The sequence below is a fragment of the Oryctolagus cuniculus genome, chromosome X (assembly GCF_964237555.1).
Source record: "Oryctolagus cuniculus chromosome X, mOryCun1.1, whole genome shotgun sequence".
In the NCBI taxonomy this organism is placed as follows: Eukaryota; Metazoa; Chordata; class Mammalia; order Lagomorpha; family Leporidae; genus Oryctolagus; species Oryctolagus cuniculus.
In genome coordinates, this window is record NC_091453.1 from 49896890 (window position 1) to 49915677 (window position 18788).

Consider the following 18788-nt stretch of genomic DNA (forward strand, 5'->3'; position numbering starts at 1 on the left):
TCTACCAAGGAGAAAAACATCCACTGATGATATTTGTGGTGCAGGGGTTTAAGTCACTGCTTGGGACACTTGCATTCTATATACCAGTGCCTGAGAATGAATCCTGGCTCCTCCACTTTTTGAAAGATGTATTCTATTTATTTGAAAGGGAGATTGACCCAGAAAGAGAGGGAGAGACACAGAGATTGTCTGTCCTCTGATTCACTTCCCAAATGGCTACAACCCAGAGCTGAACCAGGTTGAAGCCAGGAAGCAGGAACTTCATCCGGGTCTTCCACGTAGATGGCAGGGACTCAAGTACTTGGGTTGTCTTCCACTGTTTCCCAAACCCATCAACAGGGAGCTAGATGGGAAGCAGGGCACTTGGGACTTGAACTGGCCCTCTGATATGGGTTGCCAGGCATCAGCTTAATCCACTGAGCCATGAAGCCGACCCTGATCCTTCATTCTAATCCAGTTTCCTGCTAATGTGCATGGGAGGCAGTACATGATGACCCAAGTACTTGCCTTCGTGCCATCCATGTGGGAGACCCAGATGGAGTTCCTGGCTCCTAACTTTGCCCTGGCCCAGCCCCAACAATTGTTGCAGACATTTGGGGAAGTGAACCAGGAAATGGAAGATCTCGCTCTCTCTCTCTCTCTCTTTCTGCATTTCAAATAAATAAATCTTTGAAAAAGGGATATTATAGAACAAAAAGTTCCCATGTTCTACAAACTGTTAAGAAAACATAGGAAGGGAAAAATGCTTCCCATTTTATTTTATGAAATTAACATACCATTGATAACAAACCCTTCCAAAAATATCACCAAAAAGAAAACTGAAGATGTCGCACATAAACTACTAACAGATCAGACCCTGCAATATATTTAAAATACAATGCATCATGACCAAGTAGGGTGTGTCCTAGGAATGCAAAGATGGTTCAATAACAAGAAATCTCTTAATGTTACATTGCATCATCAACTCAAAGGATATAAATCATATACTCACCTCATGCCATAAAGATATTTGACAAAGATTCAATACCTTTTTTCTGATAATTCTTAGTAAATTAGAAATAAGAGGACAATCTTTCATATGGTAAAAAACATCTTGGCCTTATAAAAGCATACTTACTTAATGGTAAATATATCAGAGATATTCCTGACAAAACTGCAAATAAGACAAAGATGATCATTACAGCTGATGATGTTCAACATTATTATTGAAGTTCTCAATAATATTGAATAATATTCAATAATATTGAAGTTCACGATACAACGAGGCTAGAAACTGGAATAGGTATTAACCACTGGGTAATTTGTTTGGTAGTTCTATAGACTATCATTTACAGATGTGACCCTATAGCTGTAAAACCCAGGAAGACTAATTAAAAAGATATTATAAATAGAGCTCACCAAAGTGGTCAGGTCTTATATTGTCTATTTCCCATAGTACAGATGTAGTACTAGGATATCTTTGATCCAAATAGCATTTATGTGTTGAATATATTGAATATAATTGAAAATATTAACTGAAAACAGGCCGGCGCCGCGGCTCAATAGGCTAATCCTCTGCCTGCGGCGCCGGCACACCGGGTTCTAGTCCCAGTCAGGGCGCCGAATTCTGTCCCGGTTGCCCCTCTTCCAGGCCAGCTCTCTGCTGTGGCCCGGGAGTGCAGTGGAGGATGGCCCAAGTGCTTGGGCCCTGCACCCCATGGGAGACCAGGAAAAGCACCTGGCTCCTGCCTTTGGATCAGCGTGGTGTGCCGGCCACAGCGGCCATTGGAGGGTGAACCAACGGCAAAGGAAGACCTTTCTCTCTGTCTCCCTCTCTCTCACTGTCCACTCTGCCTGTCAAAAAAAAATTAACTGAAAACTAAACTTTCTACAGGCAGTTAAATTCTTCAGGGCTATTTCAGAATCTTTCTGTGCCTTGGGATCATCATTCTGAAATAGCAATTCATATTAGACAAAAAAAGTCTTGGCTACTTCACCTTTCTGTTTGCCTAGGTTTGGGATGAAAGAAGTTTGTATAGTTATGGAATTTCACAAAGGATGACCTTGTATTTATAGAGTGCCTAGAGAATATCTTATACATGCTTTCAGGTTATTTTGTATAATCCTTTTACCAACTCTGTGAGGTAGGTAATAGAATCCCCATCTTACAAGCAAGGATGCATTAACCCAGAGAGATGAAGCAATTTGCCCAAAGTCATACAGCACATAGTAAGTGGTGCAGCTGCGACTTGAATCCAATTCTGTGACTTCAAAGACCATGCCTTTTCCACTGGTGGCTTCCAATTATGTGTCCAATCTCCCTGCCAGGGGAAAGGTATTTACTGGAATGAAGTTCTGCTGAGTACAATGTGTAGAGGATGGCCAACACACAGTTACTAAAACAGATACTGCATGGAGAATGGTAGTGGCAATACTAAAAATAGAAAAGGCAAGATAAACACTAAATATATTAAATGATAACCTCAGATGAATGCAAGTAAGTATGCCCTTCTTGGAAAAAAAAAATTGGATTGGCTCTTTCTAAACCAAAGTGATGAGCAGCACAGACTGGAGTATACACAAACTGAATGTCAGAAATCCTCAGTTTATCCCATCATAAGAAGAACCCGGTGTGCCTCAGGATAAGTCTCATCTCTGTTTAAAGGCATACAGCATGCGTCACAACACAACAGCTGGCCATCTTGAACTGCTCTGAGTCCCAGTCTAGAGCCATGTTACATATGTGTGGCTCTCAGCGTAACCACAGTTTGGTTTGGCTAGCCAGCTGCCATGGCTGCACTCCTTCCCAATAAAGGGGAGCCAGAGGACCCACCCACCCTTTGCAAAGGTGGCAGTATTACTTCTGGGAACAGCACATGATGTCAGCCCTCTGGGCTCCTTCAACCTGTTGATGGAGTTAACCTGCTCACAGAAACATAGGGTGGCTCTGATGATTTATATGATGTCTCAAAGGTAGAGTCTTTCTGACTCTTGTGCTCTGCTGGACAAGAATTGCCTCTGTAACCTTTAACATGTTTAATGACTTAACACATCTCAACTATGAAAGCAAAATCCACTTGATTGATGTGCATACTGTGTAAAATAATTCCTTGAATTTTCTTAACAATTCGTGCTTTCCAAAACTGTTTTTGTTTCTACTGTCTCATTGAGCCTCCACATCTGAAGATTGAATACCCCAGATTTTGAACCAAGAAAAGGGAATGGTGCTACCAGCAACAAAAATGAAGGAGTTGTCTCTCAGGACTTGAGCTAAAGCAGTGGTTCTCAGTCTTGGTGGCAAATTAGAATCACCTGGGGACATTTTAAAACTTCTTATGCCCAAGCCCTATCCCAGATCAACTGTATCAGAAGCCCCAAGAGTAGGGTGCAGGCATTGAAAGTTGTTGAAGTTCCCCAGGTGATTCCAATGTATAGCCAGATTTGAGAACCACTAACTTTGAAGATGAAATCAATCTGAGGCATGTTGAGTTCCAGGTATCAGAATGCATTCAATTGGCAATGTCACAGTAGTTGGAGATATGGACTGTGACTTCAGGAATATCATTCTCCATAGGCATTGAAGTCCTGCAATGAAATGTACTCAGGAGAGAGTGTGTGGATAGAGAAAAGCAAGGGCCTGAAAACTAACCTTTGATATTCATAACGTTAAGATTTCTATCTCTGTTAACCTAGTTTTTTTAAGGCCACATGATTTCATAATAAAAAAAAAACATGACTAATCAGAGGCCTTTGTGGAAAGAATTGTGCATGTATCTAAAGGGATCAATGGATGTAATTTATTTAGACTTTCAAAAAACCTCTAACTGATGTTCAATGGCAATAATGGTTATTATGCTTTAAGCTGTGTCTTCATTCATTCTGGAATTAGAGGGGCCATCCTAGAAAGAGGGCTTGAAGGCAGGGATAAAGGGTAGTGCTAAATGCTCATCTCACCAGACTGGAAAGCATAAAACAGTAGTTTCTATAATAATTGTTTCTGGTTTTATTTAACATTGCATTGACATCTCTAAGTTTGGAAATGATGAATCATTTAGTCCAAATATCCAATCAAAGCTCTGCCACTTACTAGCTGTGTGACCCCTGACAAGTTACTTAACCTATCTTGTCCTGTTTTCTCAACTGTAAAATAATGAAATTGGACATAAGCATCTCAGCTAGAAATTATATAGATTAGCTTAGCTTAGCTCATCTCCCCTCTCAGTGTCTACAATGTAAACAACACATAATCAAGTTCTTTAGCTGATTAGAGCAATGTTAGAGAGTGACGATTACAGGGTCAAGGACCAGGGAAAGCAATTGTTATCCAGAATTATTCACTATACGGAGTTCATTGTAACCAGATTGGCAAAACACTGTTTCTGCCAGCCATCTGCTGGAACATAAAAATAGCTTTGTTATACAGGACTGTCCTTTATAATTGGATTTAACCTATACTTCTGATTTCTTCGACAATATATTTATAAATCTCTTATATAGCATTTTAGATTTTAGGTTCATAAAATATTAGAGTAAGAGGTCACCTAGTCCATACCTGTATTTGGTAGAAGAGAAGCAATGCAGACAGGCAAAGTGATTTGCCCAAGGTCAGACGCAAATAAGTTACAAAGCTCTATCACTGGACAACTAGTCCATGCCTCTTCTCCCTACACTCAGTTCCCAATACAATCAGAAATACTACCATGGGAGTCCTCAGGCCAGACCTATTTTGAAGCTATATTGGCATCCCTGTCAATTGGGTGTGTGGCTTGATAATTATGCTGATGAAAATGAATGTGATGATTGTAGCTACTATCTACTAAGTGCCTATATGTGCTCAGCATTGGGTTAAGTACTGTGCATTATCTCACTTAATCTTCCTGACATCCATTTGGAGGTAGATATTATCGTCTCAATTTTCGTTAATGAAGAAACAGATTCATCAAGGTAAAGTAACTTGTCACACAAAACTATTGAACATTACAACTAGAGTTCAAATCAAATTCTGAAGGAATAACAAAATCCATGTTCTTACTACAACCACAATATTTCCCAAGCAATGTATCACAGAATATTAATTCAACAAGAGATAGGTATTTCTTTTTTAAATATTTATTTTATTTATTTGAAAGGCAGAGTTACAGAGAGAGAGAGAGAGAGAGAGAGGGAAAGACAGAGAAATCTTCCATCCACTGTTGACTCTCCAAATGACAACAATAGGCTGGGCTGAGCCAGGCCAAAATTAGGAGCCTGGAACTCCTTCCAAGTCTCCCACGTGGGTGGTAGGGGCCCAAGTACTTGGGCCATCTTCCATTGCTTTCCCAGCTGCATTAACAGAGAGCTGGATGGGAGTAGAACAGCCAGAACTTGAACCAGCACTCCAATATGGGATGCCAGCATCACAAGCAGCAGCTTAACCCACTACACCACAACACTGGCCCCAGGAGACAGATATTTCTTAGAAAAGGTTATATGATCAAGTAAGTTTGCATAATGCTGCAATTCCTGGTCCCTTCTTGAAGAGTCATAGTTCCCATCAGCGTATTAAAAGATCTGAGAAGTCTTCAATGAAGAAATCTAATTTTCCTTAACCTTGTGTTTTCCAAACTTGTTGACCAAGGAACACTTTTTTCCAAGAGCATCCATTAATATCAGGCAGGACCATGGTAGTTCTTAGAATATGGTGAAAAAATGCTGCACTAGACCACATGACCTCCCATTCATCTTTATGATCCTTTTCACCCTAACCACTGTAAGTGACCAAAGACTCAGTGCTGCAGAATATTTCCTTAGCCACAACACATGCTTGTCATCTCAGGAACATTAACAACCTGAAGAGACCTTTACTTCACAGAACTTTGAGGGACCAGTAAGCTTCTGAAATGCCAGCAGTTGGTAAGATAGTTTTAGTACTGTCTTAACCACAGTAATATTTTTAAGTCTTTCCCAGAGCAAGCCAGAACTGAGCCAGAAAATTTTCACAGCAGATCGTAACTTAAGTCATAATTGTGGACCTAAAGGCCTCAGGATGGGCCCCTGCTGCAAGAATTAGAGAGGAAATCATTGGATGAAGACTTGAACCTTCTCTCATCCAAAATGCTTGAGATTGGGCTAGGATTGGGTGCAGTGGTGATTAACTTGCGCATCCCTACCTTTTCTTGCCTTTTTGTCATGCGTAGAGCAGATGTTGGAACTGTAATCTGAGTTCTGAACATGGGTATTCCATGTGGTTCTCATTCAAGATTCTCACTCTTCTTTGAAGCTAATGGCTTCCATCTTCTTCAAATATATGAGCTTGCCACACGTATTTGCGCATAGTCTATGTTTATAGTTCTAACAATGTGAGATAGAACATGAAATAAACTTTTCTGATGCCAAGATTTGAGGATACAGGCTATGTTCAAGGTTATTTTTCCTTTTTCTAAATAAAAATTTATTGTCCTTTACCTCTCCTTCTGCCAGCCATTGCCTTTACTTGCCTCTGTATTCCTTTACTGACTAGTACTACAGAAATGTTGGCTGTGTTCAGTTCTCTGATGTTGCTTTCTACCTAAAGGGAGAGAGGCATAAAATGCAAAAAGAAGGAAGGAAGAGAGGGAGGGCAGATTAAGCCACCTCCTGCAATGCTGGCATCCCATATGGGCACCAGTTCAGGTTCCACTCCACTTCCAATCCAGTTCCCTGCTAATGGCCTTGGAAAGCAGCAGAAGAAGGCCCAAGTCCTTGGTCCCCTGCACCCGCGTGGGAGACCCAGAAGAAGCTCCTCCTCCTGGCTCCTGGCTTCAGACTGGCCCAGCTCTGGCTTTTGCAGCCATTTGCTGTTGCAGTGGACCAGCAGATGGAAGACCTCTCTCTCTCTCTCTCTCTCTCTCTCTCTCTCTCTCCTTTCTCTGTGTGTAACTCTGCCTTTCAAATAAATAAAAAATTTAAAAGAATAAATTAACATTTCTTGAGTACCTACTTTATGCACATCAATTTAACTTAAGTTGATAGAATTATGCCCATTTTACAAATCTGTGGGTTGTGAGACCATTATTAATATTCTTATCATGTTTATGATTCAGTAGAAGGTACAATGAGCTTGCAGTCAGAAGAATCTTCATTTACATCCCAGGTTTAACGCTTCCTTCAGTCTTTAATTTGTTCATTCAACAGACACTGTTGAGTACCTCCTATAAAAGAAATGCTTTAGGAGCTGGAGATACAGAGATGAATAATGCATGACCCTTGCCCTCAAGGAGTTAAAAACTAATAGGTAGAAAAATCACATAATCAGAAAATTACAATTTGCTAAGTGCAACAGTGTACTGTGGAACACAGAGGAATTGGAGTATGAGATTAGTCTTAAAGGATGAGTAGGCAGTGAGAGAAAGTGGGACGGGAAAAGGGCAATACAGGCAGAAGGAATGACATGAAAGGTACAGAGGCAAGTGGTATTGTGAAATGGGGTGCAGTCCACATGGATCCAGGCCTTAGAGAGCCTTGAACTGCATGCAGTACAGTATTGCTTTTAAATTGGTGGCTGTTTTATAAATTCATTTGTGTAATTATAGGCTATTTTTTAGAGCAGTTTTGGTTTACAGGAAAATTGAGCAGAAATAGAGAGTTCCCGTATACTCCTTCTCTTCCCACCCTTGGCAACCACTGATCTTTTTACAGTCTCTATAGTTTGCCTCTTCCAGAATGTCATATGGTTGGAATTACACAGTATATAGTCATTTCAGACTAGCTTCTTTCACTTAGCAACATGCACTTAAGGTTCCTCAGTATCTTTATGTGGCTTGGTAGTTCATTTCTTCATACTGCTGAATAATATTCCATTGTAGGACTGTACCACAATGTGTTTATCTATTCACTTATTAAATGACATCTTTGTTGTTTCTGATTTTTGGCAATTATGCTATAGACATTTGTATGCAAGTATTCATGTGGATATAAGTTTTCAGCAAATTTTAGTAAACGCTTCTGAGTGTGATTTCCGGATTGTGTGGTAAGACCACGTTTCAGCTTTGTAAGAAACCACCAAACTGTCTTTCCAAAGTGACTGTACCATTTTGCATGCCCATTAGCAATAAATATGTTTCTGTTGCTCCATATCCACTTCAGTATTTAGTATTGTCAGTGTTTTAGATTTTAGCCATTCTAAGAGGTGCATAGTGCCATCTCCTTATTTAAAATTGCAGTTCCCTCATGACAAATGGTAATGAGCATCTCTTTATATGCTTATTTGCTATCTACACATCTTGTTTTGTGAGATATCTTTTCAGATCTTTTGGCCATTGTTTTCATTTAGATACCCCCCCACACACAGAATTTTCTTTTCAGATCCTTACCCATTTATTATTTGGATTATTTGTTTTCTTGTTATTGCGTTTTAAGAGTTCTTTATGTAATTTTTATAAAAGTCCTTTATCAAATATATGTTTTGAAAATACTTTGCCCTGTCTGTGGCTTGCCTTTTCATTCACTAAACAGTGACTTTCTTAGAACAGAAGTTTTTCATTTTAATGAAGTCCAGCTTATCAATTTTTTTTCATGAATTGTGCTTTTGGTGTTCTATTTAAAAAATCTTCACTGGGGTGAGCATTGTGGTACAGCAGGTTAAGCCACTGCTTGGCACACCCACATTCCATGTCAAGGTGTCAGTTTGAGTCTGAGCTATTCCACCTCCAACCCAGCTTCCTGCTAATGCATTTCAAGAAGCAGAGGATGCTTCAAGTGCTTGGGCCTCTGCCACCCACGTGGGAGACTCAGATGGAGTTCCCAGCTCCTGGCTTCAGCCTAGCCCAGCTGTGCCTGTAGCAAGCACTTGGGGAGTGAACCAGCCAAATCTTTCTCTTTCTCTTTCTCTTGTCTCTATATAGCTCTACCTTTCAAGTATCAGAAAAATAAACACTTAAAAGTTCATTGCCAAACCCAAGGTCACCTAGAGTTCTCCTGTGTTAACTTCTAGGAGTTTTATAATTTTGTGTTTTTCATTTAAGTCTATGATTCATGTTGAGTTAATTATTGTGAAAGGTACAGTAAGATCTGTGTCTAGATTTGTTTGTTTGTTTTTGCATGTGACTATCCAGTCATTTCAGCACCATCTGTTGGAAAAAAAAAAACTACCTTTTCTCTATTGAGTTGCTTTTGTTCCTATGCCAACGATCTGTTGACTCTCTATAGGTCTATTTCGAGGCACTGTATTCTGTTCCGTTAATCTGTGTCTATTATTTTGCCAAACCCACACTGCCTTGATTACTATACCTTAATAGTAAGTCTTAAATCAATCAGTGTCAATACTCCAACTTTGTCCTTGTTCATCAATACTGTGTTACCTATTCTGTTTTTTTCCTTGGGAATGGGGAGGAGTTTTGTTTATAAACTTTAGAATCAGTTTATTGATATCCACAATATCCACAAAGTAACTTGCTGGGATTTTGACTGAAATTGCATTAAATATATAGACCAAGTTGGGAAGAAATGATATCCTAACAATACTGAGTTTTCCTATCCATGAACATGGAATATTCTTCCAGTTATTTAGATCTTTATTTTCTTTCATCAGAGTTATATAGTGATGTTTTTTATTTTAATTGTTCATTGATGGTATATAGGAAATCAATTGAATGCTATATTTAAGTTGATACTATAATTCTTTTTTAAAATTTTATTTATTTATTTGAGAAGCAGAGTTAGAGAGAGAGAGAAAGAGAGAGAGGTCTTCAATCCGCTGGTTCACTCCCCAAATGGCCACAATGGCTGGAGCTGAGCCAATCTGAAACCAGGAGCCAGGAGCCTCTTCCGAGTCAACCACGTGGGTGCAGGGGCCCAAGCACTTGGGAAATCTTCTACTGCTTTCTCAGGCCTTAAGCAGAGAGCTGGATTGGAAGAGCAGCAGCCAGGACATGAACAGATACCCACATAGGATGCCATCGCTGCAGGAGGAGGCTTAGCCTACTACACCACAGCACTGGGCCCCTGATACCATAATTCTTACTTAGTTCCAGGAATTTTGTCAATTCTTTGAGATTTTCTACATAGACAATTGTGTTAGTCAGTTTTGCCTTACTGTAATAAAATTCCTGAGGAAGGCTAACTTTATAAGGAAAAGATGTTTATTTAGCTTATAGTTTTGAAGGCTGAAAATACAAACAGTATAACACAGGCTCTTACAGGAGCTACCTTTGGTTGCAGCACCTCATGGCATATGCCAATGGCAAAATCGCATGTCTGTCTGTGTCTGGTCCCTCTGTCCGTCTTCTTATGAAGCCACCAGGATTCAATCATGGAAGCTACATCATAATCACCTTGTCTAAGCTGAATCACTGTCTAAAGGCCCCACCTCATTTCACTTGCATTTAGTTTCCACCCTCTTACTACCATTAACATTATAACTTTGGGCATTAAACTCCTTTGTGGGTTTGGAGACACAAACCATATTCAGACCATAGCAATGACCATGTCATCTGTAAAAAACAGTTTTATGTCTTCCTTTAAATTTTTTTTTTTTTTTTTTTTTTTTTTTTGCCTATGGCATTAGCTAGGACTTCTGGTAAGGTATGGAATAGGAAGAGTGAAAGGCGTTACCTTTGTCTTGTTTCCAATCCTTGAGGAAAACATCTAATGATGTTAGCTGTAGGCTCTTTTTCAGACATTCTTTGTCAGATTGAGGAAGTGTCCTTTGGTTTCTAATTTGATGAAAGTTTTTTTTTTAAGTTTATTTATTTGAAAGTCAGAGTTACAGTGAGAGAGGGCGAAAAAGAGAAAGAAAAATCATTCATCTGCTGATTCACTCCCCAGAGAGCCACAGTGGCCAGGAATGGACCAGGCCAAAACCAGGAGCCAGGAGATTCATCCAGATCTCCCATGTGGGTGTAGGGACCCAAGGATTTGGGCCATCCTCCATTGCTCTAGCAGCAGCATTAGCAGAGAGCTGCATTGGAAGTGGAGCAGCTGGGACACAAACCAGCACCCATATAGGATTCCAGCATTGCAAGTGGAGGCTTAACCCATTATGCCATAATGCTGGCCCCTGTTTCTTTTCTTTGCTTCCGTTCTTTTTCTGCCTTCTGTAGTTCTAATTGAGTATTTTATATTATTCTGTTTGCTCTTTCTTTTTTTAAGACTATTTATTTGAGAGGCAGAATTACATAGAGAGAAGGAAAGACAGAGTGAGAGAGAGAGAGATCTTCCATCCACTGGTTCACTCCCCAAATGGCCATAGCAAATGGCCGAAGCCAGGCGCAGGAGTTCATCTGTGTCTCCCACATGGATGCAGAGGCCCAAGCACTTGGGCCATCCTACTGTGCTTTCCCAGGCTTGTTAGCAGGGAGCTGGATTGGAAGTGGAGCAACTGGGACCTGAACTGGTGCTCATTTGGGATGCCAGTGCTGCAGGTGGCAGCTTTAACCTGCTGAACGACAGTATTGGTCTCTCTGCTCTCTTAACATATCAATTACACATTTTTAAAATTTTTTAAGTATAAAAAATTAAACTTTTTTTTAAAAATAGTGTAAGTATACATTTGCAACAGGTCAGAGTCCACATCCAGATAAAACTACACCACCTCAGGTAGCGCAGGTAAGTTATAGCAGAGTATTCCCAGTTCATCCCTCCTATCCCTTATAAAATTGCTGTCAGTGGCTTCACATATTTAGAAGCTATAATCACAGCTATTATTGTTTTGAATAAAAGATTCTCTTAAATCAATTAAGAATAAATAAAATATTCTCCATTTATTCATTCTCTAACACACTTCCTTTCTTTATGTAGATTCAAGTTTCTGACCTGTATCATTTTCCTTGTCTCTGAAGAACTTCTGCTAGCATTTCTTGCATGGCAGGACTATTAACAACATATTTCTTCAATTTCTGTATGTCTAAGAAAGTCTTTATTTCTCTTCATTTTTGAAGGATAATTTCACTGGACACACAGATTTCTAGCTGGTTTTGTATCACTGATCCTCATCAGAGCCCTAGACTTTGAATAGAGACAAATTATATAATGTTCCATAACATAGCAGATAAGGAATCAGAAGAAAAGTCACTTGCCTTATGGTCATTTTGTGGTTGAGTCAGGACTAGAATCTGACTAGGCCTGCTGCTGGCTGCAGGGCCCTGATCCTATTGCCAGACTCCTTTTCTAGGGTCATTTAGATAAACTGCCTACTTGCATTCATTAAGACCTGTTCAGTCTCAATTTTACTTCTATCAAAGCAATCCCAGTTACTGCACAGCTATCTGTCCTACTCTGATGCATTTGTAACTTTTGCCTGCAGCAAGCATAATTACAAATACGGAGGATTAGAGTGACATAGAAATGTAGCTCAGCCGGCGCCGCGGCTCACTAGACTAATCCTCCGCCCTGCGGCGCAGGCACACCGGGTTCTAGTCCCGGTCGGGGCGCCGGATTCTGTCCCGGTTGCCCCTCTTCCAAGCCAGCTCTCTGCTGTGGCCAGGGAGTGCAGTGGAGGATGGCCTGAGTACTTGGGCCCTGCACCCCATGGTGTGGCGGCCATTGGAGGGTGAACCAACGGCAAAGGAAGACCTTTCTCTCTCTCTCTCACTGTCCACTCTGCCTGTCAAAAAAAAAAATGTAGCTTGTTGGGGTTGGCACTGTGGCATAGCGGGTAAAACCACTGTCTGTGGTGCCGGCATCCCATATGGGCACCAGTTCAAATTCCAGCTGCTCCACTCCGATCCAGCTCTGTGCTAATGCACCTGGAAAAGCAGCAGAAGATGATGCAAGTGCTTGGGCCACTGCACCCTCGTGGGAGACCCAGAAGAAGCTCCTGTCTGGCCCAGGTCTGGTCATTGCAGCCATTTGGGGAGTGAATCAGCAGATGGAAGATCTTCCTCTCTCTCTGTAACTCTGCCTTTCAAATAAATAAATAAATCTTTAAAATAAAGAAATGTAGCTTGTTACTGTAGAAACAGATATGTGTCTGAGTAAGTATGAATAATGTTCTAAAACATAGAGAAAATAAAGCAATATATCTTAAAGGTTATAGTTCTCAATGGGAGATCCTGTTCTTGTGAGGATACATCTAGTGCAGAATAGCTCTGGTTCCCTGGCATTTTCTCTCTAGAACCTGGCAACCACAATGGCCTCAAGCAAAGCAATGGGCATTACAGATATAGAGCCAGGGCTTAGCAGCCCATGTTGAAAATCATAAGAATAATTTACTGGCCATAGTGGGCTCTGTTAGAACAATGACAAAACCCTTATACTGCTGAGATGATGTACTCATTAGCACTTGTGGGAAATGCAATGCAGTCTAATGACAATCTTGTGTAAATTTTTGCATCCTCATTTTTTTTCAAAGACTATGCCAAAGGTCTACTAAACAGAAGCTCTCTGATCTATGACCCAAGATGAAATAGAAGAAAGAACTCCGACTCCCTGTTTCTTCCAGCCATGGCCATCTGGGGGTGGAGGGAAGCAAAAACTGAGGTAGCTCCTTACCTCACACTGCATACCAAAATATTTACCAAATAATGGACTTAAACATAAAAATGAAACAACCAAAAACTAGAAGAAATATAAATAGTCACCTATATAACAATACATTACGGTGAGCCTAACAAAGCATGACAGTGAAGGCAGTCAGCATATGAGAAAAGATTATTAGGTTTAACCACATCTAAGGAAAACTTTTCACACCCTTAGACCCAATAGTACTAGTACATCGCTAGTGATACATCCTTAAAAAGTCTTTAAACAAGTGTATAAAATGCATATATGTAAAAGCATAACTAGAGAATTTTAATGAAAAATAATGAAAAATTGGAAACAACTTAAACATCCATCAAGGATGATTAACTAAATGCTAGTGCATCCATATTAACAATGACAGTGTAGAAATGCAGTTGTCGTTTGAAAAGGGTATCAAACAACATCTTTAATTTGATCCCATTTTGTGATTATATGCCTAGAAAATTTTTTACATATCCACAAATATGTTACTAGTGGATATTAGTGGGTACTGTAATTTACTCCTCTTTTATGCAGGTATGCATGCCATGCATTTATGTATGTGAAATGAGTAGGTATATGTGGTATAAAAATTGTAGAAGTTTCCAAAATTAAATATATATATATTTCTTTCCCTCTTTTCACTTGTGGATTTAACTCAAAATTTTCTCCAGGAAGTTTTATTTTTCCTCAACTAGCCAGTATAATTCCTGAAAAATCCCGTATAGTATTTTTCTGTCCAAAGAACTGCAAGTTCTTTGAGCACAGAGTTGCATTTCGTTATTTACTACCTTCCATGGGAGTGTTCAATAAAGATCACTTCACTGTTGAAGGTCTGATTTCCCCAAAGCTTGCTTTGAAGTCTGATATAATACCACCACCAACTCTTAATCAACTGAAATAGTCAAAAACTTGGCCAGGGCTAGCACACCTTGGCTATGAGGGCAGAGTGACTGCAACAGCTGTCATCTTAGTACTCTCTCAGCCTAAGGTGGATGACCAGTAGCTGACCAAAGGGGCTAGGCACTTCCTGTGTAAATCCTTCCCCAAACAGCTTTCTTGTTCAAGGTGGGTGGCCGCCTCAGGTTGAGCTGCTGTCCCATAGCCAATAGTATCTGTGTAGCTTTACCTCCATGCCAGAACCTCCTTGTACATTCTCAAGAACTCTCAGTGTTGTTCAAAAACATATAGGATGGGTAGCAAAGAACGATGACAAGGCCTTGCAGGAGAAAAAAAAAGAGAAAAAAAGGGAGGAGAGGAGAGGAGAAGAGAGGAGAGGAGAATGGAGATTTATGACCTTAAGTGCAACAAGTTGCTCAACCCAGCCTAAAACATCCCCTGTGCATAATAATATGTATTGTGGCTCATGAAATGATTTTGCTAAGGAAGTCTACACAGACATTGGCTTCTCAAGGGACCTATATGAAAGCTTTGATGGCCACACTGGCAGCGCTCCAGTTTAGAGACTTGACTGACCTCAAATAGGGCCCTCCCTCATAGGTGGACATCATCCCAGGCTTTTTGCAAGGATCAAATGAGATAATAGATTGAAATAAGTTGTATAAACTATAAAATCATATACAACTGCTCAGTATTCTTTCTGTAACATACTGAAGGCACTCACAGGGGTTTAATGTTGTTCAACAGTTGTCTTCAGGGGAGTATGGAACAGATTGTATATAAAGAAAGTCAAATCCATCTACAGAATGAAGAGGATTGAGGAGGGGGAAATAACCATCTGGGAGAGGCCTAAATCGTGTGTGTCTGGGAATCGGTTATCTCCTAACTATGTTAGAAAAGCTTTGGATTTTCAGAATGCCCTCAACTGATTAGAGTTGTTTTCCTTAGAAGTAATTCCCAAGAAAATGCGTGTGATTTCACTGCCAGTTAAATCATTAACACTCCTTTTAAAGTGTCCATTAACGTATGGTAAATTACAGTGGCAGTGCATGTGGCCCCCACATGAGTGTATTATGATCACACTGTTTTAATAACTAACAAACTATGATAAGGAAGTGACTAAAAACTAAACTGCTACTGCGCTGTTCCTCCCATGGAAACAGCCTTTTCTTCCTTCCAGCTTCAACACACGGACCTGCATCTCCGAGCCTCACCTGAATGTGTGACTCTTCAACCTCAGGACTTGCAGAACTAAGAGAGTGCCGTCCTAAGGTTGTTGAGTTGTGCATTTCAGGGCATGTCATCTCTATGGAGAAGTACTCATTCCCTCACTCAGAAGACAGACCAGTGGAATTGACAGTTGGGAGTTATCTTGCCCCAAACTGGACTCTTGACCCTTTGCAGTGCTTGGGGGCTTCCTCCTGGTGATATGTTATAGAATAAACATTTTCTGTTCATTTCCAGTGACTTAATTTTCCATTTTCTTTTTCTAATAGGTCCAGTTAAAAACAAGAAAAAAGGTAAGTTAAGCCCCTGATTTTATAAAATTGCTCTCACAAGGGACCTGTGTCACATCTTTTCTAAAATCAGAAGAAAACATCAAGGGAGTAGGATATTTGTACTATGTGCTTCAACATTGGTTGTCCATTATTTTATCCAATCACATGGGGCCTGCTTGAATATTTAGGTTTATGAAGAACAAGAAATCCTTCTCCAGTGATGATCCATAAAAGATGGCAACAAATAAAAGTTGGTTTTTGTTTCTCATTCTTGCTCCCTCTTCTATACAATTCAATTCATGTCTCTTTTCTTCATTCTTACTCTTTCCACGGCCCTTGTTTCCTTGTTTTTTTTTTTTTTCCTCCTTTTTCCCCTCCTTTGTCAAATCAGTAATTAGATGTAAATGAAGACCTGAGGCAGCCTGTGGTTACTAGCTATTGAAAGATGTCAGTACCTTATTTCTTAGCCTAAAAGCAATCCCTATTTAACTTCAGATAGTCAGGGAAGGTATTCTTGCTTTGGCGATTCAATATCATTTTCTCCGTGATGGACAAACTAGACTGCAGTATTACCCTGATCTTTTTAGTCTTTTCAAAGAAGCAGCTTCTAGTTGGGCAGCTCCATTACGCCGTTGTTAGGTCAATAAGTCCCCAGTGTACTTGCAATGGGACTGGCCTGAGGTTTTTATGAATGCTTGCTTACTTTAACAGGAGAATACAAAGATAGAACAGGCTCCAAGGACAAAATAAGAAATATGATCTGATCCTTAGAACCAAAAGGACCAGTTTTTAGTTGGTTCCAGAGAAAAGCAGTTTAAATACCTATTTGTTTCTGTGTTCTGAGGAAGAAAGATAGAGTAAAACTAATGATTTTTTTATTCATTGAAATGTCTTAAATGATACTGCCTGTTAAGATTTATGGAGCTTTATAATATAAATTATCAACCCCTGACAAGGCCCAAAAGACTGGCATCGGCCAAAGTGTGTCTCTTGTCTGAACACTTACTAGAGCACCCTGGTGTCATGAGGTATCATGGTCCACATGGAAAACTTGTGTCCCTGTTGTAAAGAACCTAAGGAATGGGCTGGTCTCCTGAGGGCCTGAGTTGGTCAAAGTTAGAAAAGAGGGAGAGAGCCAGAACCAGTAAGGAAACATTTCTCTGTGGAGCCTAGGCATTCACCACCAAAATTTTCTGTCTTTTAAGGACGTAAATCTGGTGTTCAAGCATGTAATCCTTAATTCTTTTCACATCCCTTTAAGACAGAAAGTATGACTCGGATCATTGCACGGCACTACTACCTTGTGTGCAGGATATTATTGGAAAGAGAGGGCACATAGGCCTTCAACATTCACTTTGGCCAAAAGTGATTTAGAAGCCATTTAATACAGAGTTCCTTGGATACAATGAATATGCACATGCCTGATGCAGTAAATTGAATTGTTCACTTAATTTTCACCTTTTAATGGAATTTTCCTCCTCCAACAACCCTCCTCTCTCCCCCACTAGCTTTTGAGTTGTGCTTTCAACATGTTGGGCTTAGCTAAAAGGTTAGGGAAGTGTCCGTTTGATGAAGTTTAGCTCTGGAAGGATTGTGTGTATTCTTTCATCTAAGAATACACAGGATAACTCTCTAAGCACCAGCGTCTCTGGGCTTTTGCATCATGAAGTGCTCTGTTAAAATAAGGAAATCTAGAGAAAGAATTCAATTCACTAAAGTTATCCTGTTGGTCCAGGGATCGTTCCGACATGCTGTTCTCTGGGCCCAGCTCTCTGTGACTATGCATGTCAGAAAGGTACACTCGCCTAAACCTGACCGCCGAGAAGCAAAGACAACCAGCTGCAGAACTGGAACACAGCAAGAGGTTTCTCTCAAATGCCTTCTAACATTTTCATGAGTGAACATTCTCTGTTTACACTGAAACCATTATTCTTTTAGGCTGGAGGAGTTTCTGGCTGTAATTCTTCCAAAATTACATTAAGCAATTACAGAAGACGCACATTCTTGAAGCTGAAGTTCGTGTTACCCACAGAATACCCTCTAGCTGGAAAAATCACTGTTAGGCCTGGAAATGCTGGGGTACAGGACAGCCTAATAGGCACCATCCTTTGTGTCTGCGCCACTAAGAAAATCAGGAGGGAGCAGCAAACTTCGCAAGCAGGCTAGGGAAGCTTCCTGACTGCCAGGAATAGGCCAGTCCTTCTTACGGAGCCTCAGTCTCCGGGGGGAACAGAAATCATCGAGGCCAAGCTCCTCCTTTCACAGATGGCGAAACGAAGGCTCAAAGAGAGGAAGGGATTTGCCCAAAGTGTGTCTGTGGCAGAGCTGGGGCTTACATCCTTATCTCCTGAGTACAGATTCATGTTCTTTCCACTACACTAGCTGGAACTGAAACTTGGGCGCTGAATAAGCCCGATTTGGAAGCTGCCCAAATCTGAAGGGAGATGGTTTTCCTGTTCAGCATCTTGAAATTGGCTAGATCTAGAAACTGGGGAGATCTAATCTTATCTGCTGAGTGTAGGGAAAACTCTGAAGCTCCAGCGTCTGAGTCTGCAAGGCTGCAGGGACTCTTCCTGGGAGAGATGGTCTCTGGACCTTCCTTCCTTTCTTTCCTCTCCAGGGAAGTGGCCGCTCAATGACCCGGCTGTTTCATTCCAAATGCAGATGTGGTTAGACATGGACAACTGGCCTCTTGAGTGGACTTGTCGTGAGCATTTGGTTGCTTGGACATGAAGGCGCATTTTTGAAAGGAGGACCTAATAGAATAGTATTCTCCTGCCTAAGAGTCTGGTGGAGAGAGACTAGAGAGGATTGTGTTCAAAACTTAGAAACAACCTCAGGTGAGGGTATTATGATGAATTCTGGTAAAGAGGCATCTATTCCTGGGATTTCCACAACACTGGGAGGCAGCAGTGAAGGGAGGAAGGAAACACCTACCTGTGACCACCTTGCAGT

General features: G+C 40.5%; 1 protein-coding gene and 1 non-coding gene across 7 annotated transcripts in view; both read left to right on the top strand.

Annotated features, from left to right (window-relative positions):
- Positions 1 to 18788, top strand: part of EDA (ectodysplasin A) — a 358022-nt gene that overhangs the window by 326489 nt on the left and 12745 nt on the right. For all 6 annotated transcript variants that reach the window (XM_017349960.3, XM_002720063.5, XM_008272738.4 and 3 more), the window contains exon 3: positions 15831 to 15854. In XM_017349960.3, the coding sequence (XP_017205449.1) occupies positions 15831 to 15854 (24 nt within the window). The remainder of the gene's footprint in view (positions 1 to 15830; positions 15855 to 18788) is intronic.
- MIR676 (microRNA mir-676) lies at positions 15561 to 15617 on the top strand. Its single transcript, NR_162698.1, has one exon. It is a non-coding gene; the product is annotated as a microRNA mir-676 (primary transcript).